Genomic DNA, 20,308 nt, shown 5'->3' with positions numbered 1-20,308 from the left:
TTTCCTCGTGTTTTGCCGGTTGCTATTTGGATACATGAGTGGAAGACAAATTCTATCCTTCTACAGGCCCGCGCTGTCGCCCAATGTTCAAGTGTCTTGCTACTTTGTGTTTCTTATTTGATTGGTATTTATCAATCGTCCACTCGTTTTGCCTAGCTGTCTTACAATGGAACACTCCTAATGTGCTATTCAACCGACCCCCTGTTCATATTCATAGCCTGCTTTGCGGGCAGGGATGAGGCCGTACTCATATATCTGGCTGAAGGAACGCCAGAAGTGTTGTCTTATGCGTAGACTAAACCCTGAAATTTACGTACTGAAGCTGAGTAGAAAATCAATCCGTTATACTACAAAAAGTTAGGAGAACTAGAACTTTGTAAGAAGTATTACGATTGGTGTCTTGCACGGCAACTGTGGAGTAGTTCTTTTTGATCAAAAAACTCGAATACTTCCGATGAAAATTGCATGAGCCCTGTTACCTACAAGGTGCCCAACCCGCTACCACAGGTCTTTACCTCAGCGCTCCATCGTTAGATTCGATACTTGCCACGTATATTCAATTACAGATACTGCCCTCGTCTCAATTAGCTCGAAATAACTTTCTTTGAATGAGCTTCAGCCCAACAGCTTCTTTGCTGCCTCCACCGTCGCACACAAATATTTCAACAGTATCTGCGCAGGCAGTTCCACCATAGCTGCAAAGATAATAATGACGCTTTGCAGACACATTAAGGTAAGCGCGTTACGGCATTAGATTTTTTTTTGCAATACTCTCTACTCTAGTTGTCTATAGAGCAAAGATTTTGATTGATCCGTCGTTCTCTTGCTTCTTTTTGTGGATATAATGTTCTTCAATAGCTCTAGCTCAAGGCGGCATATCAAAAATTCCTTGGCATCCTAAGAGATTCTTTGGCCTGTTTCTGCTCGAATTGCCATACACTACTGGGTAGAATTTGAGCTCCTGTTTTGAAGTATCTGGGCATGGCTTGCTTTAAACTAAACGCATATTCGTACCTTCTGTACCTGCTGACTTTTATAAAGCGCACGAAGAGATTGTTGCTTGCTCTCTGCTTAAGAGTATCTTATATGCCTATAAACAAGCTCTTGATCCAAGTATGCAATTGTTTGTCTATCTAGAGGATTTTAGCTAGTAGATTTATTACTTTGGAAGCGGTAGCTTAGCAATCGCAGAAACTTCAGTTCTGCCGGCCCGGACGATTTGATGTACCTGAACAAGATGCAATTCGCCTTCGGTCTTCACCATCCTCCCGGTCCGTTTGCACGTTTTTCAGATCCTGCCTATTTGCAGGATATTTGGGTTAGTGCTACTCAGCTTCAGTACGTAAATTTCAGGGTTTAGTCTACGCATAAGACAACACTTCTGGCGTTCCTTCAGTCAGATATATGAGTACGGCCTCATCCTTGCCCGCAAAGCAGGCTATGAATATGAACAGGGGGTCGGTTGAATAGCACATTAGGAGTGTTCCATTGTAAGACAGCTAGGCAAAACGAGTGGACGATTGATAAATACCAATCAAATAAGAAACACAAAGTAGCAAGACACTTGAACATTGGGCGACAGCGCGGGCCTGTAGAAGGATAGAATTTGTCTTCCACTCATGTATCCAAATAGCAACCGGCAAAACACGAGGAAAGGCAAATGACCCAAGGTAATAAGACGGCTTCTTAGTCCTGGTGATGACAAGAAGTGTAGGGGACCGGCAGAGGCGCCAGTGGTTACGCTTCCCCACGAGGTGTGACAGATCCGTTACTCCTCGCTCAGGGGACGGCACTGTGCGAAACACTGGTTAACCACCTATCCATCTGGGTGGATAAGTATACACGGAACTTACATCGTCACCATTGCAGCAAGCAACAGTGTGTCTGCAGTCGAAGTTATCCTTCGACTCGTTGACGGTGCCTTCCATGGAAGTTAGTGCTGTTCATTCATATACTAGGTATTTACTTACCTAGGATAGCCAAGTTGAGAGGGCCAATCACGCTGATTGGTGAGCAGTAAGAATCTTTGACACCCAAGACATTAAGTCCATCCAGCAATGAGAGGAGTATGTTCTCGTTGTCCTCCTTCATGGGAGAGCAGCAAGAAACCTTTCCCCCGTCGCATTGCTCTCGGGATTTGATGATTGAATGCTTGCCCGGCTTGTCCGAGTGCTCCATTGGCGGCAATGCCGCAACGGCAATGGCGAATGAAATAACGGAGATAATCGAGGCCTTCATTGCGAAAGGTTGGATTTTGCAACAATGGGAAGAAATGGGGCGCAATTTTGCAGTGGGCTGTACGACAGTAGATACGCGTGAGATGATTGAATTCATATCGCCTCGCTCGGGGATGTCTGCCCTTATATAGCCCTATCAGGTCGTTTCTAATGACGCACTTCTATCTCAAGTGTCAACATGACCTAGGTTCCATTCTTCCAAATTCTTCATAGGGTCGTATCTAGAATACTTTCATAGGCATTTACAACTGTCAGGGGTTCGAGCATTAGGGATGCGGGACAAATATGTTAATAATGATGACACCCTAGCTACATTCCGAATCTGTACAAACTCTCAATTTACATTTAGCTCGGTATTTAAATCCAGCTCGGTACTCTATTCGAGTAAGATGCTAGCTTCTTCACATGGAGCTGCCTTGTCCACATCCACTAACCAAAATAAGAGATAAGATACTAAGAATACTCGTCTCAAGGTTTTGATCCTTCATTCTAGTCATCTGATAGACCTTAGTAGAAGGATGCTGCAATGATCTCGATAAGAGAGGTGAAGAAGAAGGATATAACAGTATCCCTCTATCTCTTATAGCTTAAAGCTTATAGATTGTGAGAATTATCGAGAATGCTTTCGGGTTTATGTTTGGATTTTCCTTCTTCTTAACATCTAGTGAGATGTCTGATAGGGCCGTTTTCTGTATAACATGCGTCTATAGTTGGTACGTAAACTTTCAAGACCATATTGAAGCTACAATAGATTATCCATACTGGATATGAACTGGGTATGAATTGGGTAGGTGGATCGTGATTAATACATACGTATATTGAGTATGCTTGACTGAAAATTCTAATGGTGGAGCTAATGGCCGTCCACCCTAGCAGCTATACAGTGTGACAGTAGAGGCCAAAGCATAGTACAACAGTTCGTGCTGAATAGAAACCTTACTGACCAGCTAAGTCCAAGCTTTTACCGTTATTTGGCATCGTCCGGGAAGCTATGTGCTGGAATTATGACATTGAATATTTTCCAAATGCCATACCAAGCTCCTAGTGCTCATACTCGTGCTGACAAAACCTAAGAGCATGTTTCTTGGGAAATGCACAGAGTGTCCAATTACCGCTGCTGACGCCACATGGTTGTCATTTGATGGACTACACGCCAGCCAATAGAAATTAGTTCCCTTACACGACGGGCGCTTGTCGATCAGTGGGCGGCCATACTTCACAATACCCCTTCCGGATAACATGCCGGCTAGAACCCTTTCAAGCCTATCCCTAGAAAATTGGATGATTAGTACAGGACCCGGGCAATAAACCAGATTTTCGCTTTCTCGAAACCATAACTAATTGCAAGTGGATTTGTTGTCGTTATGCTCCGAAAGGAATAAAATTTTTCCCTCTTTGTGGTTCGACCCCAGAATGATTTACTATTCGGATGAAAGCGTCCTGTTATCAGTACCAGTAGACTGTGTCGGGCTTAATTGTGACCTTGGTGGAGGCTCACTCTCTCTAAATATAGCAACTGTAGCAGCGGGATTGGCGAAGGCTCCCCTCGGCTTCGTCTGCAAAGTATCTGAGCAAGATGGGTGTGGAATATTTGGAGCATGCAGTTCGTCCAGCCTTCCATACACGCTATTTTCTGCTCCCCCTTTACCAAAGAAGACCTGTACTTGTTTTCTTAACTCTTGATCCAGCAGGGAACGGTTCTTCCTAAAGTGTCAAAGACCAGAGTGAAACTGGAGTAGAAACAAAGGCTCTCTGCAGTGAAGCAGATCGGCGAAACGGCAATCACTCTTGAGGGCAAAGGATGAGAAGGGCAAATCGGGTAGAATGTCGTGTGTACGTACGGTAGCTGAACCTAGGAAGTGCTAGGTCGGAATTTCCAGCTAATTGCACTTGTGGATGATGGTCTGTTATACCTAATGTCTTCTGTTATGTCTTCGCCAGTCGAGAGACCATCTAAAAAAAAGTGGAGAGTATCCCCCTCTGTGAAGCTCTATGAGCCGCGTTTGCAGATAAGAACATCTAGAATGTAGACCTGTTTGCTGTACTTCGATGGTCATGAGAAATTCTTTTCCTTGTGCGTTCGGGATGCCCTGGTAGAGCGATCTGCCGTTGTATTCTGTTCATTGTATTCTGTTCCATTGTATTCTGTTTCGTTGTATTCTGTTTCATTGTATTCTGTTTCATTGTATTCTGTTCGTATGGGCTCTAAGAAAATACCAAGCTGGGTATTGCTAGTGCCGTGGTGACAAGGGGCGAACCTCCCAACTCGGGTTCATTCGGGCGTCCCGTTTATGTTCTATCCACCGTCGTTCCCCGAATTGGTCTGACGGAAATTATAACATATGCAATGCGTGTGGATTTTATGACGGGGTCCCTGTTCGGGCAGGTGTAACGGCCAGGTTATAAACCCGGGAATAAGACAAAATCGCTAGTAGCGAGGCAATCCTCAAAGTGAAAGGGCGGAAGGGTCATTAGATGCACAGATTCCAATCCCACGTTCCTATTCTACCATGATGGAGTTGATGGACCTCGACAACACAGAGACATGAGTTCCGTTTCTCCAGGGATAATTCAATGGTATGCCCTATGCCAGACTACTTTGTCCCATTGTACTCCTGGGGTATTCGGAAGTCCCTGCTCTTGGTGTCTATGTTCCCTTTCTTGTTGCTGCGATTCTGTCAAGAATTTTGATGTTGGTCAACGTTTTTTCCAGCCAATGGTGCACGGCTGATGCATTTCTTGCAGCAAATTACATTGTGCTATGTGAACGGTCTGTTGCTAAAACCCAGCCATTCGGCCGCCTTTATTGTGCTTCATCTGCAGTGAAATACCGCTTACTATACTTTCCCGGAGCAACCTTTCCGCGATGAACAAGGCGGATACATTAAGTTATATATGCATAGAATGAGCGAGAGAATAACTTGTAAGAAGTAACCTGCTCCCATCCCCATGCCAGTCATCCCACATTATTTCACTGGATTGGATCAGCCTAACAAAGATGATCGTGTGTTTATGTAGTCAGTAAATATAGTTTGCCAGTTTTTCTACTTATTTGGTCGCTAGAGGATAGGGATTTAAGGTACGTTACTCAGGTTTATGGGAATTAAGAACGTACGGGAAAACGGATCTTGAATCATATGTTTTATTACAGATTCTACCTTTGCAACGCAATTCTTGAATGTCTTATGTCTGGGATTATCTTTTGGGAGGGCCTTTCCATGGCTCATATACGGTGAGTTTGGTGGTTCTGTCCTGAGTAATCTGCCCAATTCTACTCCGTACCCCAAGCTCATTACATTTTTACTAAATATTTTACTGGCAGGCTGGTGTCCGATGGAAATCTTTCATATTCTACATAGAAACCTACCTTTGGCAAACGTAGCAAGCATTCTGTTTTGTCTACTTAAATAAGGCAATTGAGTAATACGAGAAGGATGCCGTGAAATGGAAGGGAAGTAGCTGCTGTCGTCGCCCTTGGTTCAGGTTTTAATTAACCAATGTCCTAAGTCCTGTTTATACACTAAAATGTCAGTCAATTTGTGCATGTAATACCCTCCTACCGTTATTCCATTTGCCCTAGATTACGTCCATGCAGGGGACAAACATTGATTGGAACTATAGAAATGTAGGCATGCAAATTCATGCTCTATGACTAGAGCTACACCGGCCAGCAAATGTTAGCCACAGAAGCTACCTTTCACGTCCTAGGCTAACCCTACACAGACTTTTGATTGTATGACCTAGAAGCATTTCTGAAACAGTAAGGTCCCAGTTGAGAATAATTGTGATTTTGCGGTACATTGTGAATCTCTTGAACGGCGTGTATAATAAACAGGGCTCGGTTCCCTACATCACTTGTATCTACTTCTCAAATTCTGCTTCGATATTCGAGAAGATATTCCTAAAAAATCCATCGGCAATATGAAGCTCGTTTTGCTTTCTGCTCTTCTCTGCACGCTGGGTATCGCTGCTTTGCCTTAATATATAGAGAGGCATTTTATAGGGCAGTGGTCGGACAATCAGCTCGCTTGTTGTTTAACCTTAGAAGTATGGCCGAGGCTAGTGGGAATACCGTTTAACAAAGTCTTAGTGCTGGATATGTAGTCAGTGTGCTTGGTCTGGCAGTGTCTACGCTCGCTGGCAATACGGTTAGTGAGGTTTCGGATATCATCCCTGTGAGCGTTCTGTCTGGGTTAAGCTCCGATACTAGCTGTGTTCATCTGGCAAAGCCTGAATTACTTGTGTATGGGGTTCCTGAAACAGAATAAACGTAATTTGGTTGTTAATCGTGTGAACTATCTCGCCTGTGGTGAACCTCTGGACGAACACGATGGTCATCATCACCGTGAACCTGTCAAAGAAGTTAGTTAATCGAGCTATAATCTACCTCAATAGCTGCTAAGAAAAACCTAGCGTGATGAGAAAAAGTGCCAAAGCTTGAGAGACACCTGGTTTACCCACAACCCTGGCTTGTTGGGTCTCTTTAGAGCCATTGGAATATAAGGGATAAGCTAGCACAAAACTCTGAAAGCTATCATGCGTCCGTGATGGGCGCAATGCGACAGGACTATTAGGGGTCTTTTTCCAACCTACCAGGTTCAATGAATGTGACTTGAAAGCGACGAAATTCTTATCTTTAGTGAACATGGTGTGCTTTACTACATAACCGTCCGTATGATAACGTGGGCATAGTGTTAGCTTTGGCCACATGAATCCCTGGTCAGGTACAGACTTCAACTAGCTATAGAAAAGTTGACTTTGCGGTATACGATTTGAAAATATTGCTCTTATTCCCCAAAGATCATTCCGTCCCCGCGGATCCTTAAAACGAGGACTATATAATTTGGAGTACAAACTCCCCAGATCCAATGGCAATCAGTGATTTACTAGACACTGAGTTTATTGATTAGCTAACAGAGTGATTTACGTTGCGATTAATGTAGAGATACCGTACGAGCATGTAAAGATAACCTCGCCATCACCCGTGAAAGAGTGATGTATGCAGTCGGGGTAACAAAGTTCACGCAGTATCCCGACTACCAAGCCGAACGCTCAATGATGGAGAGTGTTATTGATACCTCCCCAAAGCTAATCAGAACCCAGTTCCAGTGGAGCTCTTGGCCAATTGGCACAGAAGTGAGACGAGCCTCATAAGAAAGGGGTCCCAGCAAATGTGGGGTAACCTAAACAGCGATACGTGAGGCAGCTATGTCAAAACGTCGAGAAGTATGTATCAAATACTCTGAGAAATTACACAGAATGAATTAGCGCCACAAGATAGCTCTCAGTACAGTCAAAAATGGAATCTTCGATTTGACACAAGGCTTGTCAATGTCCATTAAACTGAATACAGCTATTTTCGCTGCCAGAACTCCATAGCTCAGATCCACGCAACTGCGATGCGGAAGCTCGACAAACTGCCCTACGAGGCCAATATTCGTAGTGTTCGGTGGAATAACCTGCGGACGATCATTAAAACACCGACTCATCAAAAAAGAAGTCATTCGTGGCATAATGCGGGGAATGACCACAGTGTGCCGAACAAGTAGCTCAGACGAGTAGTCGAGGTGAGAGAGGATTTCTGATAAAATTTCTGCCCCTGAACAGCAGAGCATGGGTTTATCGACAAAATCGCCTTTTGAACCAGGGGCAAGAGCGTAACCCCAGAGAATTCGGACATCAACAGGTTCGCCTTGACCAAATTCTTGTCTTGGGATGCAAAGATTAATCCTCCACTGACTTTCTTGTAGAAGGACGAAGTTGCCAGCAGCGGGCGAAAAGCGCGACAGCCTGCTGACATATTGGAAAAATGCGATGTCCTCAGTAGTGATTGTAAAAGACACCAGGGTTGATTGCGACCGATGCGTACAAAAATTGTAGGGATTGCCAAATTTGGCATGCCTGGAGCCAAGCTCCAGCCATATGGACCAGTTCTCATCTAGCTCCTCGGTTGGTTCCATTAAATGCAAAGCTGGCGGGTACTCGTTTGTTCCAATTGCACAACCTGAAACAGTAGACCCAAGCGTTGCTAAGACAATATCTTGGGGCCTGATATCTTGGTGGATATTGAATCCCTCTTGAATAATATCCAGACGCGAAATGGTCTGGGAGCAACCATCCGGACTTGTCACGATTTGGCTAACCTTGGTACCGAAGCGGAAGTCTACACCAAGACTCCGCAGGTAGAAATAAATTGGAAGAAATATAGTCTCATGATGATAGCGTTCTGTAATTTCGTGAACGCTCAATATGGCCACAGTTTGAAGGTCACTGAAGTATTGTCGAACACCGCGTCTGAATTCCATTGCACTGTGCCAGGGCTGGAAGCCAAATCTGAGATCAATCCACATCGCCTTCGTCAGATGGATATAGAAGCGGTAGAATGAACATTTGTAAACTTACTGAGTAGACCAAATAGCCCAGAATGGGCTCCTGAAGAAGGTAGGTGGTAGTACGTCCTTTATCTGGCACCCTCCTAGATGCTCTTCTAGCTTGAACATAAGCCTTAGTAGGCTAAGCCGATGTTTCAAGCCCAAGTTCGATAAAGTAGTAGATACACGGCGGTAAGTCTGCTTGTTTTGAACCAAATAACATGGACTGCCTTTTTCCGTGTTGAGGGCTTCTTCCATATCTGCATTTTGAACCTGATCGAAAACGCTCCGCCCTCGACAATTTGTCGATGGAATAGAAGCAAGAAGCTCTTCTATAGGAGCACCGACCGGAGCAGGCAGGTATCCAGCGAACTGATCATATTCTCCAACAGAATTCCCTAATCGATGCACGACTTCTCCTATAGAGCCGTGAGAGTCTAAGATATGCACATTCGAAGCAGGAACTCCAGCATCCTTGACAAGATAGAATGCAGACGCTAGAGACGATGTGCCGCTTCCAAGAATCCAAGCCTCCGTCTCTGCTGGAGATCGTCTGCCCTTAGCAGGGCTTGGTCGATGCTTCATTAGCAACTGTACAGGTAGAAAGATAGAGGTTGATGTTAGGATAAGGTAACCGATTCAAAAATAAATCGTCGCACAGGCTTAAAATTCAGCCGAAATCTGCCCAGGCTGACCATAAGAGCTATCTCGGCCTAGAGACTCGTTACATGTCGTACGTCATGACTTAAAATCATAGATTCGAACGCAGCAGTAGAAAATAGTTGAATTTAGAAGATCCATTGTCTTATTCCAACTGTGAAACTCAGATTTGGAGCTTTCTCTAGGTGGAATCATCACCGGATCGAGACCACCGAGGCCCTAGAAAAAATCCTGGTGAGTAGAGTCTGGTAACCCTGTTTTCATCGTTCTTTGGCGTAAACCAGGGATCTACATTGTGATGCTGACTCGTTTCCGACCCACTGATACAAGCATTGACCGCATTCAATTCATAAGACAAGAGCTGTATCTGAGTCTTTTGCAGCATAGCCGTGGAAGCCGAAACAGCACGTCAATCTCAGACAAAGGGTCCGTTTCCCTGATATTCAGCATGCTTGTGTTCAAGCCTAGTCGCTCACTTCTCATGAACTCAATAGCTCATACTAGCATGCTACACCCAACAAAATCCCGCCAATTCCTAATGTCAATCCATATGGGAATTCAGCTCTGAACGGGCTAGATAAGCGAGGAATAGGCACAATTTTGGATATTGGACTATCCGTTTGCGGAACAATCTCTGATAGTAGAGATTCACCACGGACATTTGGCCAATTGGTCGACTTTCAGGTAAACTTGATACGTATGGTCTTGAAAACCGCAGATAACAAGCTATTTAATCTTTAGCTCCACCGAATACGGACGAAAAGGGGAGAAAGAACGAAAGGTTTTTCAAGACGTATGACAGCTGGAGCAACTGTCGTTGCATGTATTTGCTCCCCGTGATTTGGAAAGCATCCAGAAAATATAACGTTCCCCGTATCGAAAATTAGTGATATTGAACTTCTTCTTCTGGCCTGGGGACTCAGAAAACTCGCGATAGCAAGTAATAGTAGGATTGTGACTATTATTCCGAGATGGCAAATGTCAAAATATGCACTTAGGTGTATAGTCTTGCAAAAACTGAGATAGGGTGAGCTTCAAAGGATGAATAGACAAGGACGCAAGGACAAACGGACCGGCCTAGACGATTGATAAAACAGAGGGGGATGTCGGATATCATAGAGTAGATCAAACAGGAGAAACCGCTTCAACCACATAATATCCAGCCCTGAAAGGCAGACAGCCTTGTACTAAGTCCAAGGTCAACATTTCTCTGGAGGATATGTGAAGACAAAAGGAGAGAAGCATACTCTTAGGCATTCCAAGAAAATAATCGTAGGAACTTTTAGGGCATTGCATATTAGCGAGGGGTGTGTGCGCTTTCGAGTGCAATACAGCAGAGGCCATTATTCCTCAGCTTGGCCCAATTTCTCAACAGAGCATATTGAAGACGATGATAGTTCTGGAAGTTTGACTTGCGAACACGAATATACTTTTCAGTTGCAATAATATCCTCTTCTTGCCATACATGTGAGAGATAGTCGACATTTTGCAAGTCTACTCGATCCATCTTCAACGAGCAGTGATCTATTGTCGCTTCGAAGAATTTCGAGATTGTTTAATATATATTGGACTCCGGGCCCGTGTTCAGTCCTTTATTTCATAGGATGGCTTTTTACATATTTCCCTTTCCATATCCGGAAAAAAGCTTCGCTACGCATTCTCTGGTTATAGGCTACTCCCGGTGCAGCCTACATACCATGGAGTTTTTGTATTTTTCCTACTATGGTTGTAAGAAAGCGACTTAAATAAAATGACACGCAGACCATACAGGTTTCGCTGTCAAAACATTGCTAGTCTCCTATAGAGTTAGGAAGAACCACCTAGCGACATCCAGGGGGTGACGAATTCATGATTGTGGCCATCACAAGTTTCCATCGCGAGCTAGTCAATTTCGCAATTCCTGTCATAGATCCCAATCCAGTGTGGCATCGGTATAGTCTAGACCTATACAAAGGTACTATACTTTGTATTTAATGAATCAAGGGATTGGATCTGGTTTCTATAAAAATGCACTGCCTGGTGAATTCCACTTAGGCATTGGGATTTTTGTAGACCATTTCTGCAATGCTGCGACGCAAGGAAAGGTACTGAGTCGTATTAATGCAAGTCAAATTTATATGTTCAGAGACAAAGCAAGGTGAAAGAATCACCTGTACCCACCAATTACTTACAGAGGAAATTCTACGTATAAAAATTCTTAGATACTCGAGTTAGGTATCTGTAGACTTGCAGACAGATGTCTCAGCGGCTGGCTCAGCCTGGGCCTACGTATTACAGGAATCCTCTTAGTGAACTAGCTCTAACAGGAATGACATTATTATAATGAACTTTGTCTCAGGGGATTTCAGTATTAGACTACCATCCCTGCTGTGTCACAGTACGTCAACATAATTGTATCAAGGAGTGATAATGGAAGAAACTCAGGTAGAGCAGTTTATCAGTTACACATTCTCGCGCATTGGGGCAGGACGTGCCATTTAGTATGACATTCCCCTGTCTGCATTCTTATAAAATTGTTATGGTTAGCACCATCATAAATAAAGCCGTGGACCGGGGCCTTGATGTGGTTAAAATATACCCGCAAATCCTCAGAAAGCGCCATGTGCTGCTTGGTCGGCTTCAACGTAAGCCAGGAAGCGTATTATCAGCCATTTGAGGGGGTTAACATTGGGCGCACAGTAGTCTAGGTAGGAAGCGGGGCTGGACAGCTAATGTGTTGCTAGTTCCCACTGCGCGTACCTCCCAAAAATTTCATTTGATCCAGACATGATGATTCACTCAAAAGGGAATTGGTAAGTAAAGGAATTTTGATTAACTAGTTGCGGCGACGAGCGGGGCCGTAAGATTCATCATTGTAAACAATAAAAGCAAACGCAATATTCCTCCCCTGTCTCAGTAGAATTACTAAAGAACTCACCTTACTGTCCAGCCAATTTGGCGCTATGAGAGTAGGATCGACAAGGTGTGACCTGTGGGCGAAACGATTCATACCCGGCTAGGGCCCGAAATAGTTTAATTATCGATGGCCAGCAGTGGGTAAAAGGCAAGACCCGCTGTTTAGCGGAACGGATTCCTGTTGGCTGGCGGGGAAAGCGTCAAATGACAACCATGTGGCGTCTGCAAACAGCCGATCAATCGATGGCCAACTATTGGGTGGATGAGCGATTTAATCAAATAGCGAGGGTTTGATAAGCAACTGTAACAAACCCGCCCATGGCGTGGTTCAAGGCTGAACGGGTACTTCCCTCGCCTCTTTATAAACCGGGACCTAACTTTGTACCAAGTCTAATCTATGAAATTTCTCACCCAATATATTTGCCGTTATGGAGGTATAATAATCTTCCGCAGAGGCTGCTCTCAATGCGTATTGCTTTCCCAATCTGCTTTTTTGGTGTTCTTATTCTTATCTAGTTCACGCGTATGTACTTGAGGGAACCCCTCCCTTCTGAGTCTTGGGTTACTTGCAGAGGACCACAGCACCAATAAATCCCACATTCCAGCTACTATGATTTTATTGCAAAGGTAGTAAAGGGGGTGTCTCTCATTCTACATACCACACTCATTTGTGAAAGTAAACATCCGTATGTTACAGTGGGGCATAAAGACTTGATCAACGCGACCGGGATCGACTGCAGGGATTGCGAGAACCAGTTACAGAGATTGTGGGAGCCTATCTGGCCCTCTGCTGTTTTACCTATCAGTGGTGGCTACGAGTTTTTGCGCTTTCTAAAGTGTTTACCACGAGTGCTATGTCCCAAACAAGAGTCGTTGACGCTATTGCTCGGGAGGCGTATGCAACACAGTTAAGCGCCGCCGATGATGGTCTCTATCATCCAGCACAGTATTCACATGCATCGGATACTGTTTATTAGGGTACGCAGACCAATCGACCCCCTACCACTTTACAGGTAGCGCCTTCGGTTGCAAACGCAGTAGTGACGAGAATGCCACAGTCACCAGTGTGGGATTCCACTAGGCTCGCTGAGACTGAATTCCCAGTCTCTACAGAGACGCTAGCCATGGCCACAGATAATTTTGAGAGTTCGTCAATTCCTCTACCAAATGGAACCCCATCAGCAACCACGTTCGACTTTCCAGTCACGTCTACAAGACCAGTGGCAAATAATCTACCGCAGCGGAAAGAACCAGCACCCAAGGAATCTCGCGTTTACCACTTTTTGATCATTTTTCTTGTTTCCTCTCTCATAATACTCGTGATTTTCAGTTGGTTCAAGAGACAGGCTGAGCGAAAGAAACCTATACTTGCAACCTGTCAGCACCCGACCATCTACCCGACCGTCCCAAAGGGACGCTTTGCGGCAGCCCTCTCTGAATCCAAAGGTCTTAAGACGGGTTCATCCGCAATGAGCGCTGAAGCGATTAGTGCAATCATAGCTTCATCTTCGTCGGCGAAACTCAACTCTCAAACGTGTCCTAAGGATGGTGCTACAACGGTTCAGACAAGCAGCCCGTTGGTGAAGAGGGCTCTTGAACAAAAGATCCGGATTTTTCTGTTTGTGGTCATGAAGACTTCCAACTTTCGACGCTGGATTTCCGATCCGCTGGGGCGGCAAAGAGTTGATGATAATGCCTTCTTTGAGAAGGACAAGGACATCACATCAAGGTCATCATCCCTTGACGAGGAATCCAGAGGCTCAACACATGATATCGCCGACGAACAGACTCATTTGGATACAAGCTACACAGTCGCCAGCAAAATTAGGCTACCACCGCCAGCAATAATAGTCAAGCGAACCCGCCGCAATAACGAAAATGGGTTGAAAGACAACGTACCTCACGGGTCAGTCTCATCGGATACAGTCTGCTTAGAGGATGTCTGTACAGCAAGCGAGTGTTCAGATACGTTAAGAGGATCAGAGACCAAATCCCTGCAAACGATCGACGAGTGTCATGGGAGCGGCCAGTCGCCGAGTGTGGGACTACTAAGGTTGAACGTATACCGTATCGAGATAGAGTTCATCCCACGCCGAGACACCCAGCTAGGGGTGAAGCAGGGGGATAAGGTTGTCATGACTCGTGTTTTTGACGACGGTTGGGTAGGTTGGCAGTCGAGCTCGTATTTGAACAAGGATCAAGCTGATCGCCCTCTGCAGGCATTTTGCGAACTTTTACGCACAAAGAAACAGGGGCTTGTGCCCCGTGCGTGTCTCTCTGTGTGGCCCTCTCGGCGCAACAATACCCCACCTAGCGTGACAAGTGTGCAGCTAGTCCCTCCAACGGCAAATAGTCACACAAATTCGCGACCTACTACACCTGTCTCGCCTATCTCGCCATTTTCACTAAGTTCCCCGGTGTTCTCTTGATTTTACAGCTCTGGCTCCTCGACTGGAAGCCTATCCTAAAGCGCGTCAAAATTTCATGTGTAAGTTTGAACACATGCATTCGGAAGGAGCTTTTGGAAAAATACTGGATTGCGATCAAGCGATCTCTATGGATATATATCCTCATAGTCCGCATTTCGTTATATACAAAACACGTGGAGCCCGTCGTTATCATGACGTTCTGCGGACCTATCTCTCCAGAAAACTCCAGAGACCAACATGTATTTTCAAGATTTGCGCCAGACTTGGTAGCTCTGTGGGCGTAACGCTCATTACTTACATCTCGAAGATACTGAAGTTCTAAAAATTCGTTCAACAATTTTGCATAGGACCAGCACCAATTTCGGTTGCGATTGGGCTACTCGAAATAGTGGCCTCTGAGCGCATAGCTATCCTGTCGGCTCAGTCGTATTTCGAATCAGCCCTGGCGCACGCACCGACCCATCGACCTTCGACTTTTTCTACTCTGTCTTCACCATTGATATTATTCAATATCTCTCACTCTTTTCCCTCAAAATCTGTTTCATATACTCATAATCTACGTAATTATGAGCATAATACAAATAATAGTTCACCAAAATATTTGTTTTAGGTGAAAGTCGAGGGTCGTTATTCTCAACCATAAGCCTCTGGTTTATATGGATACAGCGCACCTTATAATGTGGTATGCAGAGTAGAAAGTATCACCTATAGTAGAGAAGTCCCTGATGGGGTACTGTACGTGTTTGTAATGATCCTTGATTGCTACGCCTCTTCTTGGCGAAAAACAAAGCTCCCCCTTTGCTACAGTACATCAATACACGGCCAACAGTTCGTAAAGTCCGAGGCGAGTTGCTTCATGATCACTCAATTATCTAGGCGCAAAAACCTAACCCTAGCTGGGAAGTCTTCCTTTAGCAGATTTACATATCTCCATCCTTTCAATATCTAGGAGCTCATGAGGTTGAATCACAAAGAGGCTTGCACTCGCATGGCTCATGCTAGCGCCGTTCTCACTGAATTACTGCGGTGGTCCGTGCGCATCAAACAATTCCCGAGCTATTTTACCGGTCGGTCAGATTTCACCGCTATATGCGTAAATGTCCAGGGGAGAAGTCCAGAAGTTTGTTTGTACCCCGCTAGATACGGCTTCTTATCCATGAAGAGAGGAGATCTTATTCAGAATGGAACTTCTGCTTCTGTCTCAATTTACTGCTTCTATTCATAGCATTTACGAAATGGCAGCGCCACTTGATATACGTGCACCGTAGGCGAAATATGCCTTCGTACTGCTTGCCTGGGAAAGATTAATTGATGTGGTAGATGAGGGGAATAAACTCGAACTCTCAGTGTCCATTTTGAACTTTATATTCATCAATTTATGTTAGGATGATCCGGGGTCGCTAAGCTCTAGAGGGGTATGAATTTGTATTAACGACAGCAACATACGGCTTGTTGCCGTCTCGGAAGTTCCGCAGGGAGGAATTGTATTACTCACAAAGACGCGGAGCTCGGTATGTAGCCGGGGTCTTCCCTCATGATGATGCATTGTTGTGGAATTTTTAATAATATATACTAGCTCGAGTTCTGCTCAAGCCTCATTCCGGTCGAAAGACAGCCTACGATCTGAAGGACAATCTTCATAGAGGCCCCAAGTCCTTGAATCCTCCACGACTTTAACGGATGGAAGGCGTGAACGATTCAATGAACAATATTGGACCATAAAGCGATTTCATCATCTCTGTATCGGAAGATTACCAAAAGGTGAATGATGAATGACTTAAGTCTTGAAGTAGGAAGAAGACTCAAAACCATATCCAGAAACCTTGTCATTAGCGATCATATATATTGTTGGTGGAATTCCTAGCTTTTTAAGACCGGCTCGTATTCGGTCTCAAGCTTCGCAGTCGTAGACAGTAAATTCGAGAACAAATGAATGGTTCGTAGTAAGAGATGAAGGGCACAGAGGTTCATCGGCCTTTCTCGTTCTTATTAACAGGAGATTATTGCGACTCATGTTGCGATAAGATATTCTTGCAGATCAGCCATGCTTTCTTCGCGGAGGCGTCACTATTAGACATGAATTTGAGCCAGCGCAAAGCTTTTTGGACCTGCGCAAGAACCCTTCTCCTTTCGCTAGATTGGCCTTCGGAGTGCAACAAGAGTTCGACCATCAGGACAGTAATAGCCATCATGATATAATGCAGCACCAGCCAACATGGGGTGGTGCCATAGAGCCAGGCGAGATCGACCGTGGATGGCAGAAGATCCAGCATTTCGTAAGCAGCTTGCAGGCAGAGCTTTGCCGCAGATTGATAGAAAGATCGAGACGCATATGGCCTAGTTGAATTGTAGGCAAGATAATGCAAACATGGCTTATTGACAACGATCCTTGCACTATAGAATCGAAACCCGAGACTTACAGTCTGAGCTGAGCAAGACGGCAAATTGTGGCTTATAGTGAAATTGAAATCTTGTGGGAGGTGCAAAAGCCATTGATCCATTGAATCATTGAAGCCTGAGATTAGGACCTCAAGATCCGAAAAGGATCTTTGAGGCGGCTGCGGAGAGTACAAGATCCCGATAGCCTTGTGTGTTAGGTGCGCTAAGTCCACGGCGTGAACAAAGAACAGTGAGAGCTTAGGGGCTGCAGAAGCCTCAGAAGTCACAGAAGTCGCTGGAGTCGCAGAAGCGACATTATTCTTCACTCCTTGTATAATCCTTTCATCTGCTATCTCCTTACGCGATTTAGAACCAGCCATTTGCGTACAACCTGATGGTCTTAGACCTGTCGTATGGTCTGCCACACCGGTGAAAAAAAGAAATGGTCCCAAAAATTGGTTACGTGCGTGAACGTCAGTGTGAAGGTGCCTTATAGCATTGTCCGCAAGGTCTTCTTCACGATAAGGCATTGGTAACGGTGTGGTGCAGAAATGTGTGTCGGTCTTGGGTGGGCGACCAGTGATCGCTTGCAACGAGGAATCCATCACAAAGAGCGCCCACCACACGCGATAGCGAATCTCTTTTGACGAGAATTGGACTTCATTCGCCGAGTTGCGGAGATGAAGCCCCATTGCCACTGCGGATTGAAACGCCGTGCCAAGCATTCGCCACGCCCTGATTTCAAGAGTTAGCTAACAAACACATTCTCAGTCAATGAACATCATACAAAAAAATACGGCACTGTACCTATTGATCTCCCCCACGCATAGGAGATAAAATGCGGCAAGACCTTCCACTTGAACCTGTTGTAGATCCGGGGCGTCCCCTAAGGCCACGTGATCAATGCCCAATTGCCAAGCCCGTGAAAAGTAGAAATCGTGGCGTCTAGTGCTCTCCCCATGAGAGCGACTTGCTAGTGGGGAGATCTTTGCAGCAATGGCAAACACAAGATTCAGAAGGGCCATCCACCTCCTTCCAGGCCTGGCGTTGGGACTCGAGAAGTAGGATCGATATTGCCAATAGAACGTTATCTTTCCAATAACTGGAAATTCGGGGTGAATAAACCGAAAATAATGATTAACAAGTCGATCAGCTTCTTCTCTGGGTGGTGGGGTGCATTGAATACCGTCTTCGTGAATCTCGATCGTGCCCTCATCCTGAAAATAGTTCATGGCGGAGATTGACGGCGGCCAGGCTTCGTCAACGGGTTTGGGACTGGTGTCCCTTGCAAGGTAGCGCTTAAGTTCAAAGAGCCATGCTGTTGCAGAGTGTTCCCCAATAAAACCCATCGCTTGCAGGCGTTGGCTACTATTGAAATCTTCGTCTGCGTGATCTTTGATTGCAAATAAGATATCGTCGCTTCCGATCTTAGTGTCGTACGTTTTAGTCCTAAGACATCTCACTGGGATGGATGACGAATTGACTGGACTGGTACACCGAACCCTTGAATCGGTGGGTTCCACTTCGATTCTTAGGTCATGGAAGACATGTTGAACCTTTTGTGCCGACGAAATGTCAAGTCCAGGGTATAATTCATAGATCAGATCTCGGTAAAGCTTGGTTTCGGCGGATAATTCTGCTATTTTCCTATGTAGTCCGGTTAGAGGCATGCAACGCGTCTGTTAATGATGGAGAGCCCTACCTACCGATCTAAAACATCCCGGCTGCGAAGCCCGTAGATACAATCGACTCCCTTTTCCTCACAACGTTGGCACGGCTGGCGTCCGGTGCATTTGGCCTTCTGCTCTCGGCAGTAGCTACACGCTTGCCTAGCTCTGAGTTTGGCCGGGGCTTCGGTGTGAGCCGCTCGGGGAATGGGAACTTTGGGATTTACGGTAAAGTTGCCGACTCGACGGAATCCTCTCCCATTGCCCGCAAGTCGGTAAGGAAACGGAGGCAGTGCCGACGAGTGATATTTGGCTGGCACTGATGTATACTGCGGGGTGTTTTGAAGAAACTGGGAATCGAGCAGCTCTTGGGAGGGCTTCCCGCTCGCCATACCTTTCACTGAGATAAATGGCTGAAAGATCGCACCCAGTACACGCGATAGTGCATCCAGTTTTCTAATATTTGTTCAATTTTCGTGTTAGATGAAGACTTTTCACCCCAATGTTTCTTTCTCTAAGGCTATTATGCTAGTCTATTAATACTAGAAGAATCAAGGGAGCCGATAAAAATGCAAAGCAAAAGTACCAGAGAATAGGAAAAAGAAGAAAATGGTAGCAGGCAAACATGCCTCGTATTATGAACTAGGTATGCGGCCTAGCGCTGAAAAAATGATATTTTTTTAGTAACCTTCGGAGGCTCCCTAGTTGCATCAAGCGTGTAAGCGTGTTCCCTTTGTTAATCCAAGGGATGTTTGGGGGTGAAGATGGGATCTTTTTTCAAAAATTTTGTCTCTCACAGGTAGCTATGATGATAGACAGCGAAAAGTTTTTCTTTGTTGTTGGCGCATTCAATTGATTCTGGGCGGGGCGACCAAGCTCTGGAAGCCATAGACTCGAATCTTCATCCAAATACGGACATTGAATCTCTAACGGACAGCTGCCATCCGACGGGGTAACGCGGAAATTAATAGAAGTATTGAAACCCTCGGCTTATTGTGAGCTCGAATTTCTTACAAAGTTGCGTGTTAATGACGGTTATTAGAATGCACAGATAAATATTGATTAAAGGATGCCACGATTGAGTTCGAATCTATGCTGGGTGAGTCTATTTCGTTCAGCAAGAGTCTGTGCATGGCGCTCACAGTAGGATAGAAGTGTGAGGTCTGAAGCTCGGTAAGCTTGATCCTCGAACGCGAATCACCTGGTCCAGTACTTATTGTTGCGAACTGTTGGTCACTGTGTAAAGTAATATTTCCACATGACATGAAGGTAAATTCCTTGCGAATAAGCGGTAGATGTCTTTCATGCATCCCCATTAGGCTTCCTAGATGAATGAGATCTCGCTCCAAACCCCCTGTCTCGAAAATGGTCATGCCTTTGGATTGGAAACGGATGAACTTGAACGGCATTTGACGTCCAGTCTTATAGATCTCGATGCCGCAGAAATCTAACAGGATGAAATGAATAGCTCGGGACTACTTGAGAAATGGACAGTAGCCAAGTATTGAGGCAATAGATATCAGATAATACATAATGGTAAGTAAGTTTGAGTCCAGAAAATCTCCCAAAAGTAAGTAGATGTCGGAGCTTCTCAGTTGTAAAGCGGACAGGCCCATCCAGCGTTTCTGTTCGGGTGCCGTACTTTTGACACAGACGACTCAGACTAGACT

General features: G+C 45.1%; 3 protein-coding genes across 3 annotated transcripts; 1 reads left to right on the top strand and 2 right to left on the bottom strand.

Annotated features, from left to right (window-relative positions):
- Positions 1-1,768: 1,768 nt before the first annotated feature.
- On the bottom strand, positions 1,769-2,238 carry N7473_000011 (uncharacterized protein; the record flags this gene model as incomplete). Its single annotated transcript, XM_057145951.1, has 3 exons — positions 1,769-1,792; positions 1,854-1,921; positions 1,971-2,238. 3 exons carry the CDS (start codon positions 2,236-2,238, stop codon positions 1,769-1,771), a joined length of 360 nt encoding a protein of 119 aa, XP_057013837.1.
- Positions 2,239-13,287: 11,049 nt separating this feature from the next.
- On the top strand, positions 13,288-14,592 carry N7473_000010 (uncharacterized protein; the record flags this gene model as incomplete). The annotated part of the gene is made up of 1 exon (XM_057145950.1): positions 13,288-14,592. The coding sequence occupies one exon, from the start codon at positions 13,288-13,290 to the stop codon at positions 14,590-14,592; it is 1,305 nt and encodes a 434-aa protein (XP_057013836.1).
- A 2,000-nt stretch (positions 14,593-16,592) lies between these two features.
- Positions 16,593-19,030, bottom strand: N7473_000009 (Zn(II)2Cys6 transcription factor; the record flags this gene model as incomplete). The annotated part of the gene is made up of 3 exons (XM_057145949.1): positions 16,593-17,706; positions 17,779-18,618; positions 18,678-19,030. 3 exons carry the CDS (start codon positions 19,028-19,030, stop codon positions 16,593-16,595), a joined length of 2,307 nt encoding a protein of 768 aa, XP_057013835.1.
- Between the last annotated feature and the right edge of the window lie 1,278 nt (positions 19,031-20,308).

Source organism: Penicillium subrubescens, assembly GCF_028828155.1.
Source record: "Penicillium subrubescens strain IBT 31985 chromosome Unknown utg000001l_segment0_segment0, whole genome shotgun sequence".
Taxonomy (NCBI): domain Eukaryota; kingdom Fungi; phylum Ascomycota; class Eurotiomycetes; order Eurotiales; family Aspergillaceae; genus Penicillium; species Penicillium subrubescens.
Note: the sequence above shows the minus strand (reverse complement) of the source record. Positions and strands in the feature narration are given on the sequence as shown.